Here is a 21944-nt window from a genome sequence, read left to right on the forward strand (position 1 = left end):
ATCAACAATAGCCCTTCTCCTGCCCAGCAGTTCTAAATTATAGACAGGCATGCCAGCAAACCTCCGACCTGAGTGTTTATCCTATGTGCTATATAAGGCGTCGTTCAAATTGAAGAGAACAAATTTTTGAATTAAGGTAACCTTTCTAAAACTACAAACACTTTGATTACCTTTGTTATATCTTGTAATACTACCTGCAACACGTTTTCTTATATTTTGTACCAATAAGTAAGTGGAAACGCCATAAGATCGGTTTCCATTCTGACATTCAGAACATTAGAGATTCTTCTTCCTTTTGTAATTTTTTTGTACAGGTAACACTAACAAAATATTTGAGCGCTGTAGACATATTGAGTGCTGCGTTGATTCAGAGGCTGACGTTTCAAGTGTGTCCTATTAACATTCGGCCTATATAGCAACCATCAAAACCCGACGATTCTATAAATCACCTTTTACAAACATCTGTGTGTGTGCGTGTGGGTTGTTACCATTATTTCAATTTCGAGTGTGTGTTGGCAGACAAAGTATATGTGGTATCAAAGCTTAGCACCACTTACTCTAATGAAATAGGCTGGTAGTGATATTCATAAGTCAAAGCTCTCTTCAGTAACGGCCGAAAGTGACAACGTATTTTCAATAAAAATCGTATTTGTATCGCTGTAACTTCAACTGCTAGAACTTGATGTCCAGTGCTGCCATTCAAAACATTATCTACGGAAAGCATCATAAAGGTGCTCCGAATTACAACGTCCTTCCCTCCCTACGCACGTTAATGTATCATACATTTTAATACTAAACTCTTTTTGAATTTCGCACAAAGCTACACGAGGGCTATCTGCACCAGTAGTCTCTAATTTTGTAGCGTAAAACTAGAGAGAAGACAGTTAGTTAGTCATTATCACCCACTGCTAACTCTTGGGCTACTCTTTTACCAACGAATAATGGGATTGATCGTGACATTATAACGCCCCTGCGGTTGAAAGGACGAACATTTTTGGTGTGACGGAGATTCGAACCCGCGACTCTCAGATTACTACTAAACTCTTAATTTATTGTAAAGCTTTCAGCATCTTTTATTGTGCAAGACCACATGACAGGCCATCTCTTTTCTGTCCATCGCTGGGAATCGAACACAGTTTAATCTGTAAACTTAACGTTGACCCATCGGGTGACGTTTCTGCTGATGTACAGACATCTTAAATATACGTTATCTTGTCGAATAGTCCAGCTCGCGCACACATGCTAAAGGAATTATTTCTTGCTGGAATTGGAAGACATGGGTAACTATTATTAAGATAAATGACCAAATGTTGGGGTTTTGTGATACGTAGAATATTCTCGGAATTGTGTAGATTTGGTGAGTTATTGCATAACTGTGTAAAGCCCCCCCCCTTTTTTTTTTTTATCAAGGGGATACTTTCAAATTTACCAAGCAGATATAACTGAATAAAATGACACGCGCGTTAATACATTCAGAAACATGCTTCTATTTCCAATTTGGTTAGGCTTCCAATGCATGCAATGCGTTTACAGGTCATGAAAAGCATCTCAGTTTTGAGTAAATAGACGATTTAATTTCAACCTACACGTAAGAACGAATGAACGTTTCAAGCCTCGAAATAAAAGATATCGTGTTTGTGATTAACATTACTGGTTGTTTTAAAATTAAGATTATATTATTATGTCAGTTTTTTCCGTCCCCGAACGTGCCCGTTCTTTCAGCTGCGTGTGTGGCATGATGTTACGGTCAATCTCGCTTTTCGCTGATAAAGAGCATATGGTGAGTTAGTGCTGAGTGGTTTACTTGCTACATTCCCTGTAGTCTGCCACTTGTGAAGTAGAAACGTCTAGCGCAGGTAGTAGCCCATTATTAGTTTGACACAAAATTCAACAAACAAAATCCACGCTCTTCCTCCTTGGCCAAAGTTTAACTTTTATATAAAAGAGAAAATACAATGAAAAATTCAACCATATTCGCGTTTACCTTGAGCGCGTAATTTATTTAGTGGAAGATCTCGGCGGTTAGAGTGAATGATATAAAAGTATCCGAGTCTGTTTCAGAATGTTCACGCCCAGCTAACCAAAGTGCTACCTGCGTATAGGCTCCATAATTTTGAACACCAAACGAAAGACGACTGGTCAGTAACACCTATTTGCAGTTCTTGTCTAACTGAATAAAGTGGGCCTGAACACCATTCTGTTGGTTCCAAATTGTATGGTGCATTTTTGCAGTAACAGGCCGCGAACTTTGAATCCCCGAATTTGTAAAATGGGCACGATACCAACTGGGCCACACTTGGCCAGGTCTTGAACCTAATCTTATGTCGTAGACCATATGGTGATTTAAATTTCGATTACAAAAACCAAACAAAAAAAACATTCGTTTATTGTGGGCTGGCTTGTAGTCACTATGTACAACCGACAACTGGGCTGGCTAGTAGTCACTATGTACAACCGACAACTGGGCTGGCTAGTAGTCACGATGTACAACCGACAACTGGGCTGGCTAGTAGTCACGATGTACAACCGACAACTGGGCTGGCTAGTAGTCACGATGTACAACCGACAACTGGGCTGGCTAGTAGTCACGATGTACAACCGACAACTGGGCTGGCTAGTAGTCACGATGTACAACCGACAACTGGGCTGGCTAGTAGTCACTATGTACATCCGACAACTGGGCTGGCTAGTAGTCACGATGTACAACCGACAACTGGGCTGGCTAGTAGTCACGATGTACAACCGACAACTGGGCTGGCTAGTAGTCACGATGTACAACCGACAACTGGGCTGGCTAGTAGTCACGATGTACAACCGACAACTGGGCTGGCTAGTAGTCACGATGTACAACCGACAACTGGGCTGGCTAGTAGTCACTATGTACATCCGACAACTGGGCTGGCTAGTAGTCACTATGTACATCCGACAACTGGGCTGGCTAGTAGTCACGATGTACAACCGACAACTGGGCTGGCTAGTAGTCACGATGTACAACCGACAACTGGGCTGGCTAGTAGTCACGATGTACAACCGACAACTGGGCTGGCTAGTAGTCACGATGTACAACCGACAACTGGGCTGGCTAGTAGTCACGATGTACAACCGACAACTGGGCTGGCTAGTAGTCACTATGTACAACCGACAACTTTTTCATAAAGAGTTGCCATGAAAGAGTATTTAGATTATCCAACATATTTTACGTGCAGACCAGAGAAGCAAGCGGGCATGGTCTGACCTGGCGGTGTGAAGGTTTGAATCCTCGTTTTATATTTTTGCCATCCCGGTATAAACTTTCATGGCTTTAACAATTAGAAAGCAGACTGACCCCAAACCAGTCGGGAATCATTACATGACATAAAAAGATCCGCAGGCGATACCTTATAAAATAAACTTTGGTAAAAATGATCACAGAGCTTTATTGATATATTTGTGAGGTAAAGAAGGTATAAGTAGTATTTTAAACGAAAAATATTCGGAAGGAGAAGTTAAATAATAGTGAAAATTGGTTCTGAATGAAACCAAACTTCCAACGTGCAAAATCTTAACATTTTAACTTTGTTAAAAGTTGTGGTTTGAAAATAGACGGATGGACAAATTATAGAATTGTTCCCTTACCTGAAAAACGCAAAGTTCACGAATTGATGCAAAATAAATATGTAAATAAGTTTTTTTATTTGTGCGATGAAAAAAATTAGTTCTATACAAAAAGAATAATAACATTGTTTGTTTTGCAGCTTATACAAGCACCATTATCAAATATTGTCAAAAGTTTAGCTTTCAAATAGCACGTGGTTGTCATATACGATTTCATATTATTTGTACACCACACGTCAAGAACTTGCCAGCCTATCAAGTGTAGGTGTGGCACACCAGACATTACATCTCCCTCGCGGCAAGCATTCACGTGACTAGAACCGAGTGGCGGTGCAGTATGCTGTACGCAAATATTATGACTGATTAGTTTTCTGTGTGGGAAAAGCCCCTAGAAATATAGCTAGTTTATCAGTTTATATTTCCTCCACCCTGTTCTCCTATTTGGAATGTTATCTTTCCATTATAATTTAATCCCTTTCTTATCGTATTGAAGCTCGTTCGGCCAGCCACAGGCTATATTTAGATAATGTAATGGCTATCCATGTACGCAACTTTGATATATTCTTTAAGCCTAGTGCCTACCTGCAGAGGAATGGCAGAAAATAAGTTTTCACTGTTCTGATTATCCATTAAGTTATGACCGTGTACCTAATTATTACAAAGAGTTAAGGAGGTTTTCTTATACGACAACTTGTGTTTGCTGTAGTGTTATTCAAATGTATCATTTAAAGAAAGCCACCCTCTCCAATGACTCGGTGGCAAGTCTGAAGGCTTGTAACGATTTAAATCGAGTTTCGATACTCTTACTGGCACAGCAGAGCCTGTTATGTAGCTTTGTGCTTAAATAAGTGAAATCTTCAAAGAAATGTTCAAATTGAGAAATACGCATTATGGAAGTGGCCCAGGTGGGTTAAGGCGTTCGACTCGTAATCTAAGGGTCGCGGGTTCGAATCCCCGTCGCAACAAACATGCTCTCTCTTTTAGGTGTAGGAGGCGTTATAATGTTACGGTCAATCCCACTATTCGTTGGTAAAAAGAGTAGCCCACGAGTTGGCGGTGGGTGGTGATGACTAGCTGCCTTCCCTATAGTCTTACACTGCTAAATTAGGGACGGCTAGCGCAGATAGCCCTTGCGTAGCTTTCGCGAAATTCAAAACTCAAACAAACCAATGGAAATGGCACTACCAATACTTTGGTTAAGACTTGTTTCCAATGAAAGCAGCATGTTAAAACGAAACCTAATTTTGTTTTTACTCTTCTTTATAACTTGTTCGCTCCAACAACAACAAAACCGAGGTTACTATTTTACTACTTTAGATCTGTAGATTTCATGTGAATGGATGTTTTCGCTTTTGTTCTAAGCATGTTTTCTAGATACTTATGGACTAATTTCCGTTGAAAAAAGTTTCAGCGAAATTAGTCTTAGACCGCACATCTTGACATACCTCTCCTTAAGTCATCTTCTAAGACCCTCTTTAATCGGATCAAGTGCATAAAAGTCCATTCAAATTACATCGGTGAACTTGAAAGGTATGTGGTTGAATGGAAATGCTGGAATTGCAGATTCTTTCCCGCACAAGCAGCCATTTCTTTCTGGGTGTGGCTGGAAGCTCACGTCTTTAACTTCTAATCTTTATTTATTATCTTGTTAACGGTACCAGGAAATATGCCCATTTTCTCTGCAGTGGCTTTATGAGTCGGAGGGTTCTCTTTCGTAACCAAATACCTCACTTTGTAAATTATGTTGTTGCACTGGGTTGGTTTTAGAGTTTCTTGTTATCTTAGCCACTCTTAATTTTTCTTATTCTTTGGGAAAGTACCGAAGACATGCGTTTCAGAAGTGTTGTACTTTAGCCTTACATTATCCTTATCTGGAAAGGATTGTAACATTCCTTCAACTACAAGTCAGTTCGTAGTGTTATGGCACTGATTGTTTCTTAATAACTTCTGATCAAATTTTTCAGAAGTTCATAGTGTACTTTTAACTTTGTAGGCAGTGGTGTCAATCACAATATGCCATTATATTGAGAGATACACGATTAACCTCTTGTACAAAAAAATATATCAGTAATAAAAGTTGTTCACCAACTCCTACGAACGTATTCAGCACTTTCTTCTCCTTTTATCCTTCGCAGGCTATGAAGTATAACCTCAGTTTCATTAGCTTTAGATAAACGACCCGGCATGGCCAGGTAGTTAAGGCACTCGACTCGTAATCCGAGGGTCGCGGGTTCGAATCCTCATCACACCGAACATCTCGCCCTTTCAGCCGTGGATGCGTTATAATGTGACGGTTAATCCCACTATTCGTTGGTAAAAGAGTAGCCCAAGAGTTGAAGGTGGGTGGTGATGACTAGCTGCCTTCCCTCTAGTCTTACACTGCTAAATTGCGGCCGGCTAGCGCAGATAGCCTTCGAGTAGCTTTGCGCGAAATTCAAAACAAACAAACAAACATAGATGAACCATGTACTAACAGTACCATTTTTTCTGCAAAGAGTTATCCGTGATAACTTTATACTGAGGCATAAGGGTAGGTGGGTGGGTAAGCAGTTACACATTTATCATAAAAAGTTCGGTTTAAAAGAAATATCGAATTAGAATTATTTATGGTTCTTATAATCTACGAAAAAAAAAGTTACGTAAACGTGCTTACGTTTATAAGTGTTATTTAATAAACCGGTGACTCTGAACCATTTTCTTTCTGGACTCGTTCTTAGTAAATACGTGTGTAATTATGCAAATGTTTTCACAGACCACAGATCGCGAACCGTTGTGAATAGAGCGCTACCTTTATTTTTAATGTTTTAAAAGTTGTGAAATATATGCTAGATATTGTTGAACTTATTCAATGTAAATAAACAGTAACGCTTTTGTAACTGATAAAGTAAACGTCGTTCGTTTAAAAATAATTATACACATAAACACACAGCATACATAATTATATGTATGAATTAAAACACTATCAAACATCGCTTTTACAGTAACACGAAAACAGATATATGTATTTCATATATCCTAATTCTGGGCTACGTGGATTTAACCGAAGGTTGTTATGCCTTCCTGTTACCAAATGCTTGCGGAAGTTAATATTACGGTTTGATGGTTCTGGAATACACATGGTAATTATCTAACTGTACTTGTTTTGTTAACAACTCACAAATTGATTTAAACCTTGTAGCACTATCAAAGTGTAGCTGGCTTTTACAAAACGAATTTTCTACCACTCATTGATTTCGCTTTGTGGTTATTGCTGTTGTGATTTCCAAGTTTTACGATAATCGACAAAATGACCGATAATTCACTGTGTATTTCCTTAGCGATATTTTGAAAGTGCATCGTTCGTTAACGCGCGTTGTCTCGTCCCGTGTCGCTATTGTGAACGTTGTAATTAGTTTCACTCTGGACCGTTTAATTATGATATGATTCGTGTTCTACACGCTGTAATTCCAGGTTCTTACACGTATTATGACAAGTTACTCGGCTTGTTATAAGGAGAAAAAAATCCATAGGTTTTTATCATTTTATATTTAAAATAAATATTTTCAATTAATTAGTTTGTTTTAGAATTTTGCTCAAGGCTACATAGTTCTTGGCCATTAGCACCCACTACCAACTCGTTCACTTGCCTACAGTGGGATTTGACTGTCACTATTACAGCTCCCAAAGTTCAAGTTGCGCTTTTGCGTTAATAGATCATGAACTATGAATTCTCGGATTCTCACGCTGACCATTCGGCTACACCGGACCCACTTTTAGCTAAAACAAGGTAATTGTATGTAATTCACAAGATGAATTACAATACAATACAATAGTAATTATTGTAGATAAGCTTCGAATGACTGCTGTACAGCTCTGGAATCCCCATTCGTGCGATACCTCAACTCTTTCTAGCACTTTTAAGCTGCGTTATAAGAGTGACAGTCAATATCTCAGCATGGATGGTTGGTTGGTAGGTAAGAGGAGAATGCTGATTGGCTGCCGTTTTTCTGGTCAGTGGTTGAAAAATAGGAACAGCAACAGATAGCCTTAGTATTTACGTAAATATTAACCCTCGGGGAAATCGTAAAAAAATAAATCATCCACAAAATAAGTCTTAAAACTAAAAACTAGTGTTTAAGATGTTTTTTCTTTATGATCCATTAGTCTAACTGTACAAAATAAGTCTTAAAACTAAAAACTAGTTTGTGAGATGTTTTTCTTTATGATCCATTAGTCTAACTGTACAAAATAAGTCTTAAAACTAAAAACTAGTTTGTGAGATGTTTTTTCTTTATGATTCATTAGTCTAATACTGTACAAAATAAGTCTTAAAACTAAAAACTAGTTTGTGAGATGTTTTTCTTTATGATCCATTAGTCTAACTGTACAAAATAAGTCTTAAAACTAAAAACTAGTTTGTGAGATGTTTTTTCTTTATGATCCATTAGTCTAACTGTACAAAATAAGTCTTAAAACTAAAAACTAGTTTGTGAGATGTTTTTTCTTTATGATTTATTAGTCTAATACTGTACAAAATAAGTCTTAAAACTAAAAACTAGTTTGTAAGATGTTTTTTCTTTATGATCCATTAGTCTAACTGTACAAAATAAGTCTTAAAACTAAAAACTAGTTTGTGAGATGTTTTTTCTTTATGATTCATTAGTCTAACTGTACAAAATAAGTCTTAAAACTAAAAACTAGTTTGTGAGATGTTTTTCTTTATGATCCATTAGTCTAACTGTACAAAATAAGTCTTAAAACTAAAACTAGTTTGTGAGATGTTTTTCTTTATGATCCATTAGTCTAACTGTACAAAATAAGTCTTAAAACTAAAAACTAGTTTGTGAGATGTTTTTTCTTTATGATTCATTAGTCTAATACTGTACAAAATAAGTCTTAAAACTAAAAACTAGTTTGTGAGATGTTTTTCTTTATGATCCATTAGTCTAACTGTACAAAATAAGTCTTAAAACTAAAAACTAGTTTGTGAGATGTTTTTTCTTTATGATTCATTAGTCTAACTGTACAAAATAAGTCTTAAAACTAAAAACTAGTTTGTGAGATGTTTTTCTTTATGATCCATTAGTCTAACTGTACAAAATAAGTCTTAAAACTAAAACTAGTTTGTAAGATGTTTTTTCTTTATGATCCATTAGTCTAACTGTACAAAATAAGTCTTAAAACTAAAAGCTAGTTTGTGAGATGTTTTTCTTTATGATCCATTAGTCTAACTGTACAAAATAAGTCTTAAAACTAAAAACTAGTTTGTGAGATGTTTTTTCTTTATGATCCATTAGTCTAACTGTACAAAATAAGTCTTAAAACTAAAAACTAGTTTGTGAGATGTTTTTTCTTTATGATTCATTAGTCTAATACTGTACAAAATAAGTCTTAAAACTAAAAACTAGTTTGTGAGATGTTTTTCTTTATGATCCATTAGTCTAACTGTACAAAATAAGTCTTAAAACTAAAAAAAACTAGTTTGTGAGATGTTTTTCTTTATGATTCATTAGTCTAACTGTACAAAATAAGTCTTAAAACTAAAAACTAGTTTGTGAGATGTTTTTCTTTATGATCCATTAGTCTAACTGTACAAAATAAGTCTTAAAACTAAAACTAGTTTGTGAGATGTTTTTCTTTATGATCCATTAGTCTAACTGTACAAAATAAGTCTTAAAACTAAAACTAGTTTGTGAGATGTTTTTCTTTATGATCCATTAGTCTAACTGTACAAAATAAGTCTTAAAACTAAAAACTAGTTTGTGAGATGTTTTTCTTTATGATCCATTAGTCTAACTGTACAAAATAAGTCTTAAAACTAAAAACTAGTTTGTGAGATGTTTTTCTTTATGATTCATTAGTCTAACTGTACAAAATAAGTCTTAAAACTAAAAACTAGTTTGTGAGATGTTTTTTCTTTATGATCCATTAGTCTAACTGTACAAAATAAGTCTTAAAACTAAAAACTAGTTTGTGAGATGTTTTTTCTTTATGATCCATTAGTCTAACTGTACAAAATAAGTCTTAAAACTAAAAACTAGTTTGTGAGATGTTTTTTCTTTATGATCCATTAGTCTAACTGTACAAAATAAGTCTTAAAACTAAAAACTAGTTTGTGAGATGTTTTTCTTTATGATTCATTAGTCTAACTGTACAAAATAAGTCTTAAAACTAAAAACTAGTTTGTGAGATGTTTTTCTTTATGATCCATTAGTCTAACTGTACAAAATAAGTCTTAAAACTAAAAACTAGTTTGTGAGATGTTTTTCTTTATGATCCATTAGTCTAACTGTACAAAATAAGTCTTAAAACTAAAAACTAGTTTGTGAGATGTTTTTTCTTTATGATTCATTAGTCTAACTGTACAAAATAAGTCTTAAAACTAAAAACTAGTTTGTGAGATGTTTTTCTTTATGATCCATTAGTCTAACTGTACAAAATAAGTCTTAAAACTAAAAACTAGTTTGTGAGATGTTTTTCTTTATGATCCATTAGTCTAACTGTACAAAATAAGTCTTAAAACTAAAAACTAGTTTGTGAGATGTTTTTCTTTATGATCCATTAGTCTAACTGTACAAAATAAGTCTTAAAACTAAAAACTAGTTTGTGAGATGTTTTTTCTTTATGATCAATTAGTCTAACTGTACAAAATAAGTCTTAAAACTAAAAACTAGTTTGTGAGATGTTTTTTCTTTATGATCCATTAGTCTAACTGTACAAAATAAGTCTTAAAACTAAAAACTAGTTTGTGAGATGTTTTTTCTTTATGATTTATAAGTCTAATACTGCACAAAATAAGTCTTAAAACTAAAAACTAGTTTGTAAGATGTTTTTCTTTATGATCCATTAGTCTAATACTGTACAAAATAAGCGATCATTTTTTTATTTAATATTTACTGGACTGTTTCATTATCAGAAAGGTCACTGGTAGAATCAGTGGTAATGAATACCAGAAACCCTTTTCAATAATTCACACACAAGATAAAGAGCCAGGCCAAAGACTGTCCAGTTCTATAAAGAATAATGGATAATGTGATTGTCTATAACTTTTATAACGCATTCACGGCCAAAAGCCTAAGGTCTGTTCAGCGACATTATGCATTGAACCTCACGATCCTCAGCCCAACATGTTAATCACTAGACCACGCTCAGATTTCATGTTATACACGTTTCAAGAGTACGTTGTCGGATATAAGCATCTCATGTTTATTTTACGTGTTTATGTGCATCAATACGAAGCCGACAGACTTACCAGTTTACAGGGCTCATTGATTTCTGCATTGTCAATAACAAACAATCTTCTGATGTAGAATTAAGATCAGTATGAGTAGTTTTAATAGTTTCGTTTTTTTTCCCCTTTCTTTTTCAGTGGGTGGAGGAAAGTTTCACGAATTTCGAGCAAGGAATCAATTGGAGATCGTTCGTTGTTTGTGATGTCGCTTATACGAACGTTAATAACTGGTTATGGACGCCTTTCATCGAGCGTGGCGACGCCAGTCGGATGTACATCGAAATAAAATTTAGCATGCGAGATTGCAACCTCTTTCCTGGCATGGCTTTATCATGTAAGGAAACGTTTTCTTTACTTTATTACGAATTTGATGCTGCAACTAAAGAACCGCCACCATGGGAGCCCGAGTCGTATAAGCTCGTCGATCGTATTGCGGCCGATGAGGGGCGCTTTACTTCTTCCAATGAAGTTATAATCAACACCGAAATCCGAAGCATTCCCGTTACCAAGAAAGGTGTCTACTTTGCTTTCCGCGACCAGGGAGCATGCTTGTCGCTAATCGCCATTAAAGTTTACTATGTTACTTGTCCTAACATGACGAGGAATTTTGCTTTTTTTCCGGATACCTCCACCAGTGAACAGGTAACGGAAATCGTTGAGGTGGAGGGACAGTGTGTTCCAAATGCAGAAGTCGTGGAAGCTCCCAAGATGCTTTGCAAAGGAGACGGAAATTGGACACTGCTTTCTGGAGGCTGCAAGTGCATGCCGGGATATGAAGCCCTCGGTCAGACTTGTGAAGGTAAGAGTGAATGTTATTTTCATTTTTTTTAAAGCTTGAAACAATTAGGACTAAAAGTATTTGTTATTAAAGCTTCTAAAAAACTGATACGCACTATAGTGAAAGTTGTGAAGATCACATGAATATTTATTCTACACACAGAAGTTGTGGTCTGGCCCGGCATGGCCAGGTGGTTAAGGCACTCGACTCGTAATCCGAGGGTCGCGGGTTCGAATCCCCGCCACACCAAACATGCTCTACCTATCAGCCTTGGGGGCGTTATAATGTGACGGTCAGTCCCACTATTCGTTAGTAAAGGAGTAGCTCAAGAGTTGGCGGTGGGTGGTGATGACTAGCTGCCTTCCCTCTCGTCTTACGGCCTGGCATGGTCAGGTGGTTAAGGCACTCGACTCGTAATCTGAGGGTCATGGGTTCGAATCCCGGTCGCACCAAACATGCTTGCCCTTTCAGCCGTGGGGGCGTTATAATATGACGGTCAAATCCCACTATTCGTTGATAAAAGAGTAGCCCAAGAGGTGGCGGTGGGTGGTGATGACTAGCTGCCTTCCCTGTAGTCTTACATTGCTAAATTAGGGACGGCTAGCGCAGATAGCCTTCGAGTAGCTTTGCGCGAAATTCAAAACAGACCAAAATACAGAAGTTGTTTTTAATGTGTGTAAAGGTTTTGTAAGGACATCGGTATGATATAAGCTCCGTGGACCAACCTTATCACCATATTACAGAAAATAACAAACCACGAATTTTATCAAATATCGATTCAAATATTACTAATGTTCCCGGTATTCAAAGAATGAAAAATATAAAAGTACATTAAAAATTAAAAGGAGGGAAGGATACAAATGAGGAGATTAGTGAAAAAAACTTTGTAGCCATCGTTAAGAAAACCAAAAGGAATGTTTTACTTTGAGTCGTGTGTCTGTATCGTGATTTCAGAGAAAGAATGGTTATACATGTCCACAAATCATCTTTGTACTATATAGCTAAGGAAAGAAAACAGAGATGAAGTAATGTCCGTTTCTTTGGATATACGAGACAAGAAGTTGAAATACTTAAGTACTGGTCACTTCTAGTGGCGTTGGGTCCCTTGTTCACGGTCAGTTAGGTTCGAAGTGTCATTAGCTTGACGAGTTCCTACGCACTTAGAGGACTCTGCCAGAAGAGCAATAAGAGGTTTATACATTGGCAAATGGAAACTCTTTGTTCACGGAAAACCTATAACTTTTTTGTTTTTAACTGTTAGTTTCCCTTTGTCCAAAAGCAGTGGGACGTAACAGCAGTCCCCGTTATGGTATCTATAATGCTAAGCGGTGTAAGGTTTGCCAACTGTTATCTCCTAACGACAGAAAAGAAAGATGGAAAACATTCGATGCACTTAGAAGAGACTAAACTAAACGATATGACATCCATCGAAGATGATGACTTCAATAAAAGTCTGGAATTTTTTCGGTTACTGTTCAGTGATCTCTTCTTTTTTTTTAACAGTTCTCTTAAGGGGGGAGTATATTTTATTTAGTGTCTGTTGTTAGAGTTCTTAATTGATTATTAAATTAAAAAAAAACAACTAGCCTGCCCTAGCCACTGATCGCCAATAAAAACAATGTGATAGAACTTATACAGCGCCACGGTGCGATGCCATTTTTAATAGATCAACGTTAGGGTTACTGAGTTTTGAAGCTTCATTTTTGAGAATCCCTCAAACATATTGCAGTTGTCCATTGCAAAGGGCCTGAGGTAAATATTTTCTTGCTTGCATTGCCTTAACGTTACGACAGATAGTGTTTGTTTGAAATTAAGCTCAAAGCTAAACAAAGAACTCTGTGATCTGCCCACCACGGGTATCGAAACCAGATTTTTAGCGAAATAAGTATGCAGACTTACCGCTGTTCCATTGGAGAGTTATCTGATGGTGTGGCTTAACTAAAATTTGTCTAGAATTTAACTATAAAGAGGAAAAGTGGAAAAGGTGAAACATAAATACTGACTGGCTGACTTTCAAATTACAAAAATTAATTTTAATTAAACACTCGAATTGGTTTAAAATGATGATGGAACATAAATATTATCTGGGACTGAACATCCGGTTAGAGAAGTAAGCCTAATTGGACACTCGAATTGGTTAAAAAGGGTGGATCATGCATATTATCTGGGACTGAACTTCCAGTTAGAAAAATAATTTTAATTAAACACTCGAATTAGTATTTTAGTTAGTTCTTTTTTGTTTGACATGAAAAGTTAGAAATTTTGCGAAAAATGAACAAAATAGACTTAGAATGAATTTGTGAGATCGTAATCGAAAAAAAAATATCACGTTTTAGTAGCAGCTGTGTTTTTGTTTTTATGGTGGGGGTTCAACCGGTGTGAAACAGGTAATATTCAAAATACATGCAGAGTTTTGCCCGTAATGTTATCTACTATTTTAATTACGCTGCATGATCGAATTTTTTTAAAAAATACTTTATGTCGAATATTTCTTACAGAATTGTGTTCTGTTCCTTCAAAAATAGCAGAAGTTCAGCTTTATAAAATATTTTGATGGAATAAATGTGTAATTTATAAGTTGGTTGCTCTTTTCTAGAATAATAAATAACGAGGCTAATTTAATATCTATAATTTAAATCAACCAGAACCCAACGTAGAATCGAAAAAAAATTAAACAGTGCAACATTTTTTATGGAATAAGTTCATTATTATCAAGTCACATCCTGACTAATGCAGTGATTGGGTTATATCAGTGTATTGGTCAATCATACCTACTGATTTGATTGTAGCTAACATAACGGCGGCGAAGCTTTTCTGCATGTCAAGATTAACCTGGACTTTTAACAACAACGTCCACAAAATAAAACTTCGAAGGGTGACGGAATAAATAGTTTTGGGTAAAAGGTTACTGAAACAAAGACAGTTATTATGAGTTCATCGTCCAAGTAGCTTTTTTCAAAAACTGGCCACTAAACTGAAACTTTAGCAGTCCAGTACTACTGGACTTTATGTACTGTATTTTAATTTGTTTTAATACCCATAGCCAGCCGTCTTTAGAATACATTTTTACCTCAAGTGGTTGTCTCGTCATCCTGAATGACGTCAGCAGTGTTTTCTTGGTATTTTTGTTATTTTCTCATTCGAAGCCCATTTTGCCAGTAGTACTCGAAATCTGGACCCCGCCTTAATGGGGTTACCTGATTGGTGTGCATACCTACGCACCATTCAAATAACAGGTTGCACTGAGCACGTTTTCTCAATTAACTGTTGACAGGTTTCTAATCCAAGTCCTGCTGCTATGTTTGCTCAACATGTCTGCTTTTTCTGTCCGCCCATTCCGCTTTAACCTTACGACCGTGGCCCTTATTATGCGTGTGTTTCTAACGAACGTGGTTGGCAGCCGTGTTTCGTCCAGGAGAGAAAGTTGGCCGGTTGCTCACCAACACCGAAACGTAATTTTAGGCGGTTCTGTTACCGAGGCTTATTTGATCTGCTGTGCCATTTTTTATGTTTACACTTATTTTTTTTTCCTTTTTAAAAACAGGTCCACTTTACCCACCCTTACTTTTTTTTTGATAATTCACCCCTGTATTTGTCGAAGTTTAAAGTTTAAAAGTGTGTACTTTTCGTTATGTCACGAGTCGCTAGGAAAATGTGTTCTATATACCTGTACATTTCATTAGCCTCGTTGAATCAATTTGTACGTCAGCAAGTTATTTGGTGTTTTATAAAGCATTGTTTCTTCTTGTCTATGTGCGTGTGTTGTTAAAAAAAAAAACACACCAACAAACACAAACAGTATGCTCTTTTTATAGCTGAATGTTTAGTGGTTAATCATTTTATTTATACAAGTTTGATCGATAGATTTCCGCACAGCAACGTTTTTATTTCGAATACTAAACGTAGGTTAGCCAATGATCATTCTTTAATTTGTAAAACAAACCAGCCTAATATGGAGTTGTGTAGAATAATTTTTTAATTTACGAATCTTCTATATTTGTGTATCTATTTAGTGCCGTTAAGACGTGGTTCAGAAGGTATTAGAGTTGGTGACCGTTATTCAAAGTAAATAGTTTACGAGTTATGCTGCCCTTTTGGTGTTGCGGTTTTGTGTTTCTTAAATTTTTGATACAATCTCTTCAATGCATGTTGTACAACAGCATTCTTACGAAACTGGTTATTTCTAAGCTAACTGGTTATCTTTCATTTTTTTTTCTCATCAACGTTAAATAAAAACTGGGATCCTTTAATTCTGTTTATTTGTATGTTGTTGAGCCTACACCTACACAGGTCCGGCATTGCCAGGTGGGTTAAGGCATTCGACTCGTAATCTTGAGGGTCGCGGGTTCGAGTCCCCGTTACACCAAACATGCTCGCCCTTTCAGCCGTGGGGGCGTTATATGTTACGGTCAATCCCACTATTCGTTGGTAAAAGAGTAGGCCAAGAGTTGGCGATGGGTGGTGGTGACAAACTACCTTCCCTCTAGTCTTACATTGCTACATTAGGAACGGTTAGCGCAGATAGCCCTCGAGTAGCTTTACGAGAAATACGAGAAAAGTTACAACAACTTACACAATAGGTTATTTGTTCTCCGCCGTAGGTTACGAAACTCTAATTTTAGTGTTTATAAACCTTCAAACATATCACTGAGCCACAAGGGATGGGATATATCTTGCTTACTAATTACACAGTTTACTTAGTTTTGTTTTCACTGTCTAAGCAAGATATTCTCAGTCGTCGTTATGGTATCTGTTGTAGGGGGCGCTTTATCTGTATATGTTTTAAGTTAGAAAGCAAAAATCATCACACTGTTCATTAAATCAAAATTAGACCTAAAATTTTTAAAACCCTAAACTACTCGAATATCTTTCAGTTTTTTTGTTCTAAAGTTTCAAATTATTACGGTAGACTCTTCGGTGTTTCTCTCTATCTCGAGGTTTTTCAACTAGCATAAACTTCTATTGTGGCGCTATGTTGTACATCCCGATCGCGCCAAACATGCTCGCCCTTTCAGCCGTGGGGGCGTTATTATGTGACGGTCAATCCCACTATTCGTTGGTTAAAGAGTAGCCCAAGAGTTGGCGGTGGGTGGTGAAAAATAGCTGCCTCATTTTGTACCAGACACTGTGAAATAAAGTCACTAATATACGCATTACTTTTAAAACTTGGGGAGGTTTGTACAAAGATTAATTCTTTGTAAGCTTCTCTCAGTAATATGTAATATAGAAATCAAAAATTAAAGTATTTCAATCTCCAATTTCCATCGTGATGTTTTTGGAAATCATTAAATTCGAGATGTCGCTGCAAAAATATAAATCCTGTGAAAACGAAATGAAAGAAAGGAATTCCTTTAAACTTCTATGTATTAATACACTGATTGCTCTTTAAAACATAAGGATCAAATTGTCTGCATCTTTAATTTTAATTAAGTTTAAAAAAATAAACCAACATTTGTAATTTGCATTACCGCTTTACATATAACAGCTAGATAATGAGGAATGTCGCCTGATCTAATCATTAGCGTGAATCTTTTTCTTATCAATGAGTAAAGCAGGAATTTAGGATATTTTTATTTCTTTTAAGTCTGGTTGGGCACATTCTGTGTAACGTCACATCTACGTCCAGCTGTTACAATATTGTTTCTCGCCAGGGGGTGGTGGGAAAGAGAATTTCATAGCAGAACGGTAGAAAAGTGTTATAGAATGTCAGCTTGAGATATAGCGAACAGGAGTCGTAACAGATGCTTAGCTCTAAACGACCGCCGCGCTGTTCTGTAACAATGTCCATGTTGATCAACTGTAGCCACGTATCAGCCTATATCTAACAATAAAGTTTTAATATCATTAGCGTCAGTTTCGTGATTATAACTCTGTTTGTTTCTTTTTAACTTCACTTTCCAAATTTAAAATCAATAACCGATTGAAAACGTGATTACGATCGAAGAAAAAATTTGGGAAAATAAATCGGTTCACTAAGAGTGTATGTTTTTCTTATAGCAAAGCCACATCGGGCTATCTGCTCAGCCCACCGAGAGGAATCGAACCCCTGATTTTAGCGTTGGGTTCACTAAGAAATCACCAGCGTGAGAAAAGCGTTTGTTACACTAGTTCGTGGTAATTGGAAAGTTGAAACGTGTATTAAAAAACTCATCACAGGAATTTAGCTTTACAATGGAAAGAAATACTTTCCTCGACCGGGGGTGGTCAGGAATATATTGTTATCTTTCGCTCGCGGTAACTACATTTATATATAAGTTTTATTGAAGTTGATTTTACTTTCGACTAGTGGTATTTGAGAAGAGTTAATGTGGCAGATAAATATCCGACGGGTTCCATGGCTAGGAAGACAAGATCTCCAAGGTAACAGTAGAAAGAAGTAACGCGACAAAATGTACGACAAACTAATCAACAGACTTCCCATGATCAGGGTCACGGGGTGGCTGTAATCTGTAAACCCAATGGATCATTCAATCCAACTGCTTCTGAATTTGCTGTGTGGGTGGGGAGAGTCGGAGTACCCCAAGAAAACTCACTCTAACAAGACAGAGCGCTGAATATTCTAAATAACAGAAACGCAGGAAATGATTAGTTTGTACACAAAATTAAGATTTGTTTAGAGGTTGTTGTAAGGTGTTTTGGAAGCCGTGTATGTGTTGTTTGGAGATACTATGTTTGTGTGGGGCGTTAGTCGAGATGTGACATAAGTGAGTACTACCATGTGAACGTTTTCAGGCTACGGAGCGCAGTCCCGTGGTAGAGCTCTGTAGTTTCGAAGTTGCCATGCTTGGTTAGAATATTACCACAAAATATTTTCCGCGTCGTGGGTTTTTGGTGCATTACAAGAGTAGCAGCCAATCCCTTAGCCAGGAGAGTAGATGGTAAGTTTTTCTTCTAGTCACTAATTCATAATAGCTTGGTAGCTTTGTCGTAAATACGAACTTTTGACCTGATCTGCGTATGTAATTTAATGAAATCAGTAAGAGCCTAATCTGGTGGAAGAGACCTAGTGAAATGTCTACTTTTACATAGTTTCACGTAAATCCCGCCATAACATTCTCGAGTCATCTCGAGGCAGCTTGTGGAAGTAATTGTCCTTTGTTCAGTGATAGAATTAAATGAAGAACAGCCTCTTTCCTTGGTACTGCATAGAATAATAACCTACGTTGTCGTGAGTATTGAAAGTGAATAAAGTGAGTCGAAGGTTAACGAAGCATTTTGTTGGAATTCGTGTTGGATGGATAGAATTAACCAGTCCGTTATGAGTGAATACCGAGGTAGCTGGCTCATCGCTTTACGTGGTGAAGCTGACAAAAGGAAACTGTTTGGAGAGTATGGGAAAACGTCAGTTAATTTGTAATTATTTACAAAGTTAAACATTTTTGTGTGAAATAGAAGCCGGGTTGTTGTGAAAGTTTTGTTCGTTGATGTGAATTCCAAATATATGTGGCTGTTTTGTAGCTTAAAAAGTTGTGAAGTGTAAACATCTTATTATTCTGATTCATAAACAAACTATGGAAAGTTATACCCAAGTCTGCATTTTTAACACCAATACAAATCACATCCGGCCCTCGCATGGACAGGTGGTTAGGGCTCTCGACTCGTAATCTGAGGGTCACGGGTTCGAATCCTCGTTATACAAGACTACTCTCCCTTTCAGCCTTTGGGGCGTCATAGTGTGACGGTCAGTCACACTATTTGCTAGTAAAAGAGTAGCCCAAGAGTTGGCGGTGGGTGGTGATGACTAGCTGCCTTCTCCCTCGTATTACCCTGCTAAAGTAGGGACGGCTAGCGCACATAGTCCTCGTGTAGCTTTGCGCGAAATTCAAAACGAACAAATGACCAGATATCTACTATCCGCAAACGAGTGTTAAGTAAAACCGAAACGTCAGACGACAGTAGGTCTGTTTATTTGTTGTTGTTTCCTAAACAATGGTGTGATTACTGAGGGTGGTGGAATTCGATGTTGTTGTTTTTTTTAAATCAAGATGGCAGTAGTATCAACTTTAACTATCACAAAGTTTATACCTGCTCGTGTATTGTTTAGTAACGAATTAGAAACAATAAATAAATAGCTACAGCTAACAAAACTGTTCGCACCATTTTGGTCTGTTAACATAAAGCACCTCCACAATGGAACAACGATAAATCTACGAACTCGCGACACTAAAATTCGGAATTCGATTTCCAGTCTTGAATACTGTCTGATAGCCAGGTTTGGCTTTGCTCTAAATTACAAGCAGTCTGACACGAAAGAATCGTGATGTTTGTATATGCAAGTAAAACTATTAATATTTTTTAAAAGTATTTTCGCGCACGCCGTTCTCCTGTCGTGTTTATTGTATTGGCAACTGATCGTAACTGAGCAGAATAATACGTCATCGCGGGTGTCGTGACATCAGACACAGATTCCTACGTCATCAGTTTCACCCCTCTTTACTTCCACGCTAAAAATGAAACCGACAATCAACTCTTTGTACTCATTTTTATAAATTATATAAAGACTCTTAATTTTCTGGGTCTTCTAAAATCTTGTCTTTAGCACCTATTGGATAAAATCATTTGACCAGTAACCTCACTCGTACGTCAGCCCATGGGAAGCAAAATACCCAATTCTTGCATACAAAATAAGTGGAAAAAGTGTTTTCTTCGACGCCCTAAAGCTGTCACCGATACCGTTATAGCTTTTAACTTGGAGTATTTGATAAACCTGTAAAGAATCCTTGGAAATGAAGGTAAGTGAAACATTGAAGTTGTGACATGAAGAAATAACAAGAATTACCCTCTCTCAGGACAGCAGTAAATCTTTGGATTTATAATGCTAAAGTCAGGGGTTCGATTCCCCTAGATGGACACAGCAGATAGCCTGGTTTGGCTTTGCTGTAAGTAAACACAAACACACACGAATTAATTAGTGATGAGGATAAACTCACATGAAGTAAAGATGGACGGCTGCTATGGGTATTAATACGCTTATTAAAATAGAGCAGAGAACAACGTTTATATCTTCTTTAAGTCATCATTAGGTTAACAAAGAGTTTGCAACTGACCATTGACGGATACGTGTCTCAGGGACGAGAATATAAACGGGTACGAGATTTTAGGGGGCATTGCAGTTAGATGCTAGATTATTAATTAGTATAGGTATAAAGGTGTGTTCCTTTATAGTGGTTTAACTTTGGTTTTAGTTGTTAGATTTTGCGTTTGTTTATATTTGTTTCCCTACCTAACATCTGTATGTTTTCTATGGTTATTTTGTGTTTATTTGATTTGCAGTGTTCAAATGCGTGTGTGTGTGTGTTCTTTAAATCTGGTTTTCATTTGTTTGCTTGTTTCTCCAATGTTCTTTTTTTTATTTTGTACAGTTTTTGAATATTTAGAGGGCATCAAAAAGAGAGGGTGTCGTCAGTGTTGTTGTTTTTATTTATTAAGGTTAAATTGGATTGCAGATTTTGTCTTTGTCTGTGTTTTTTAGTCTTAAATTTTGTGATTCTACATCAAAGAGCATCTGATAGTGCAAATTAGATAAAATTAAGTTCTTAGATTTGTGTGTGTGTATACATTATATATAAAATGTAGGGGTATGTAGAGTATTAGAAATAGCTAACAGAAACGCCGACCTAATGGCCGGCTGTACGTCCTAATAATTCCTAATCATAGTATTCAATCATCTTTGAAAACAATTTAGAAAAAGCGAACATTTTCTCAAAATGATTTTATTTCTGGGAAGTACGAGATAATGTTTGGATTGTGTTCATTAGTTATAAGCAACTTATTGCATTAAAATAGTTCAACGTACAGAGCTCAAAATTCTCATAAACTTTATTGATATAAACTAAAATATTTTAAATATTAAAAGTTTACACCATTTATTCAAAAAATAGGTTTTTAAGAACTCCGGTTTCTCAGTACGACATTTAAAAACCACACCAATAAATATATTATCAAACTCTCTCACACACACAGTCCCAGTGAAAGTTGTGTTCTTACTGTGAGGATGTTACTTTTATTTGAAATTGTACCTTTATATTGGACTCAGAATAACCGTTTGCTTGCTTGCTTGTTTGTTCGCTGCATTCATGTGAAGGTGCGCAAAACGACGATTTTTTCGTTGATATACGCGTTCATCGTCTGCTAGCTGAACCGATAATTTTACCATTTAGGTATAAAGTACAGAAATGCATTCTACGTAAATTTGGCATTTTTTTGGTAAGTTTGAGTTAACATTTCACTCAGATTATAACATTATAGGCCTATTAGATATAAATAATCTATACTTCTACCAATGCATCATATACTTAATTTCCCTCACACACAAAAGTATAAAACATTAGAATGCCGTGTGCAAAACAACAAACAAACATT

General features: G+C 36.5%; 1 protein-coding gene across 5 annotated transcripts in view; it reads left to right on the forward strand.

Annotated features, from left to right (window-relative positions):
- LOC143227838 (ephrin type-A receptor 4-like) overlaps window positions 1-21944 on the forward strand; it is a 210775-nt gene that overhangs the window by 146732 nt on the left and 42099 nt on the right. For all 5 annotated transcript variants that reach the window (XM_076459130.1, XM_076459131.1, XM_076459132.1 and 2 more), the window contains one exon: window positions 10943-11603. In XM_076459130.1, the coding sequence (XP_076315245.1) occupies window positions 10943-11603 (661 nt within the window). The remainder of the gene's footprint in view (window positions 1-10942; window positions 11604-21944) is intronic.

Source organism: Tachypleus tridentatus, chromosome 10 (genome assembly GCF_004210375.1).
Source record: "Tachypleus tridentatus isolate NWPU-2018 chromosome 10, ASM421037v1, whole genome shotgun sequence".
NCBI lineage: Eukaryota > Metazoa > Arthropoda > Merostomata > Xiphosura > Limulidae > Tachypleus > Tachypleus tridentatus.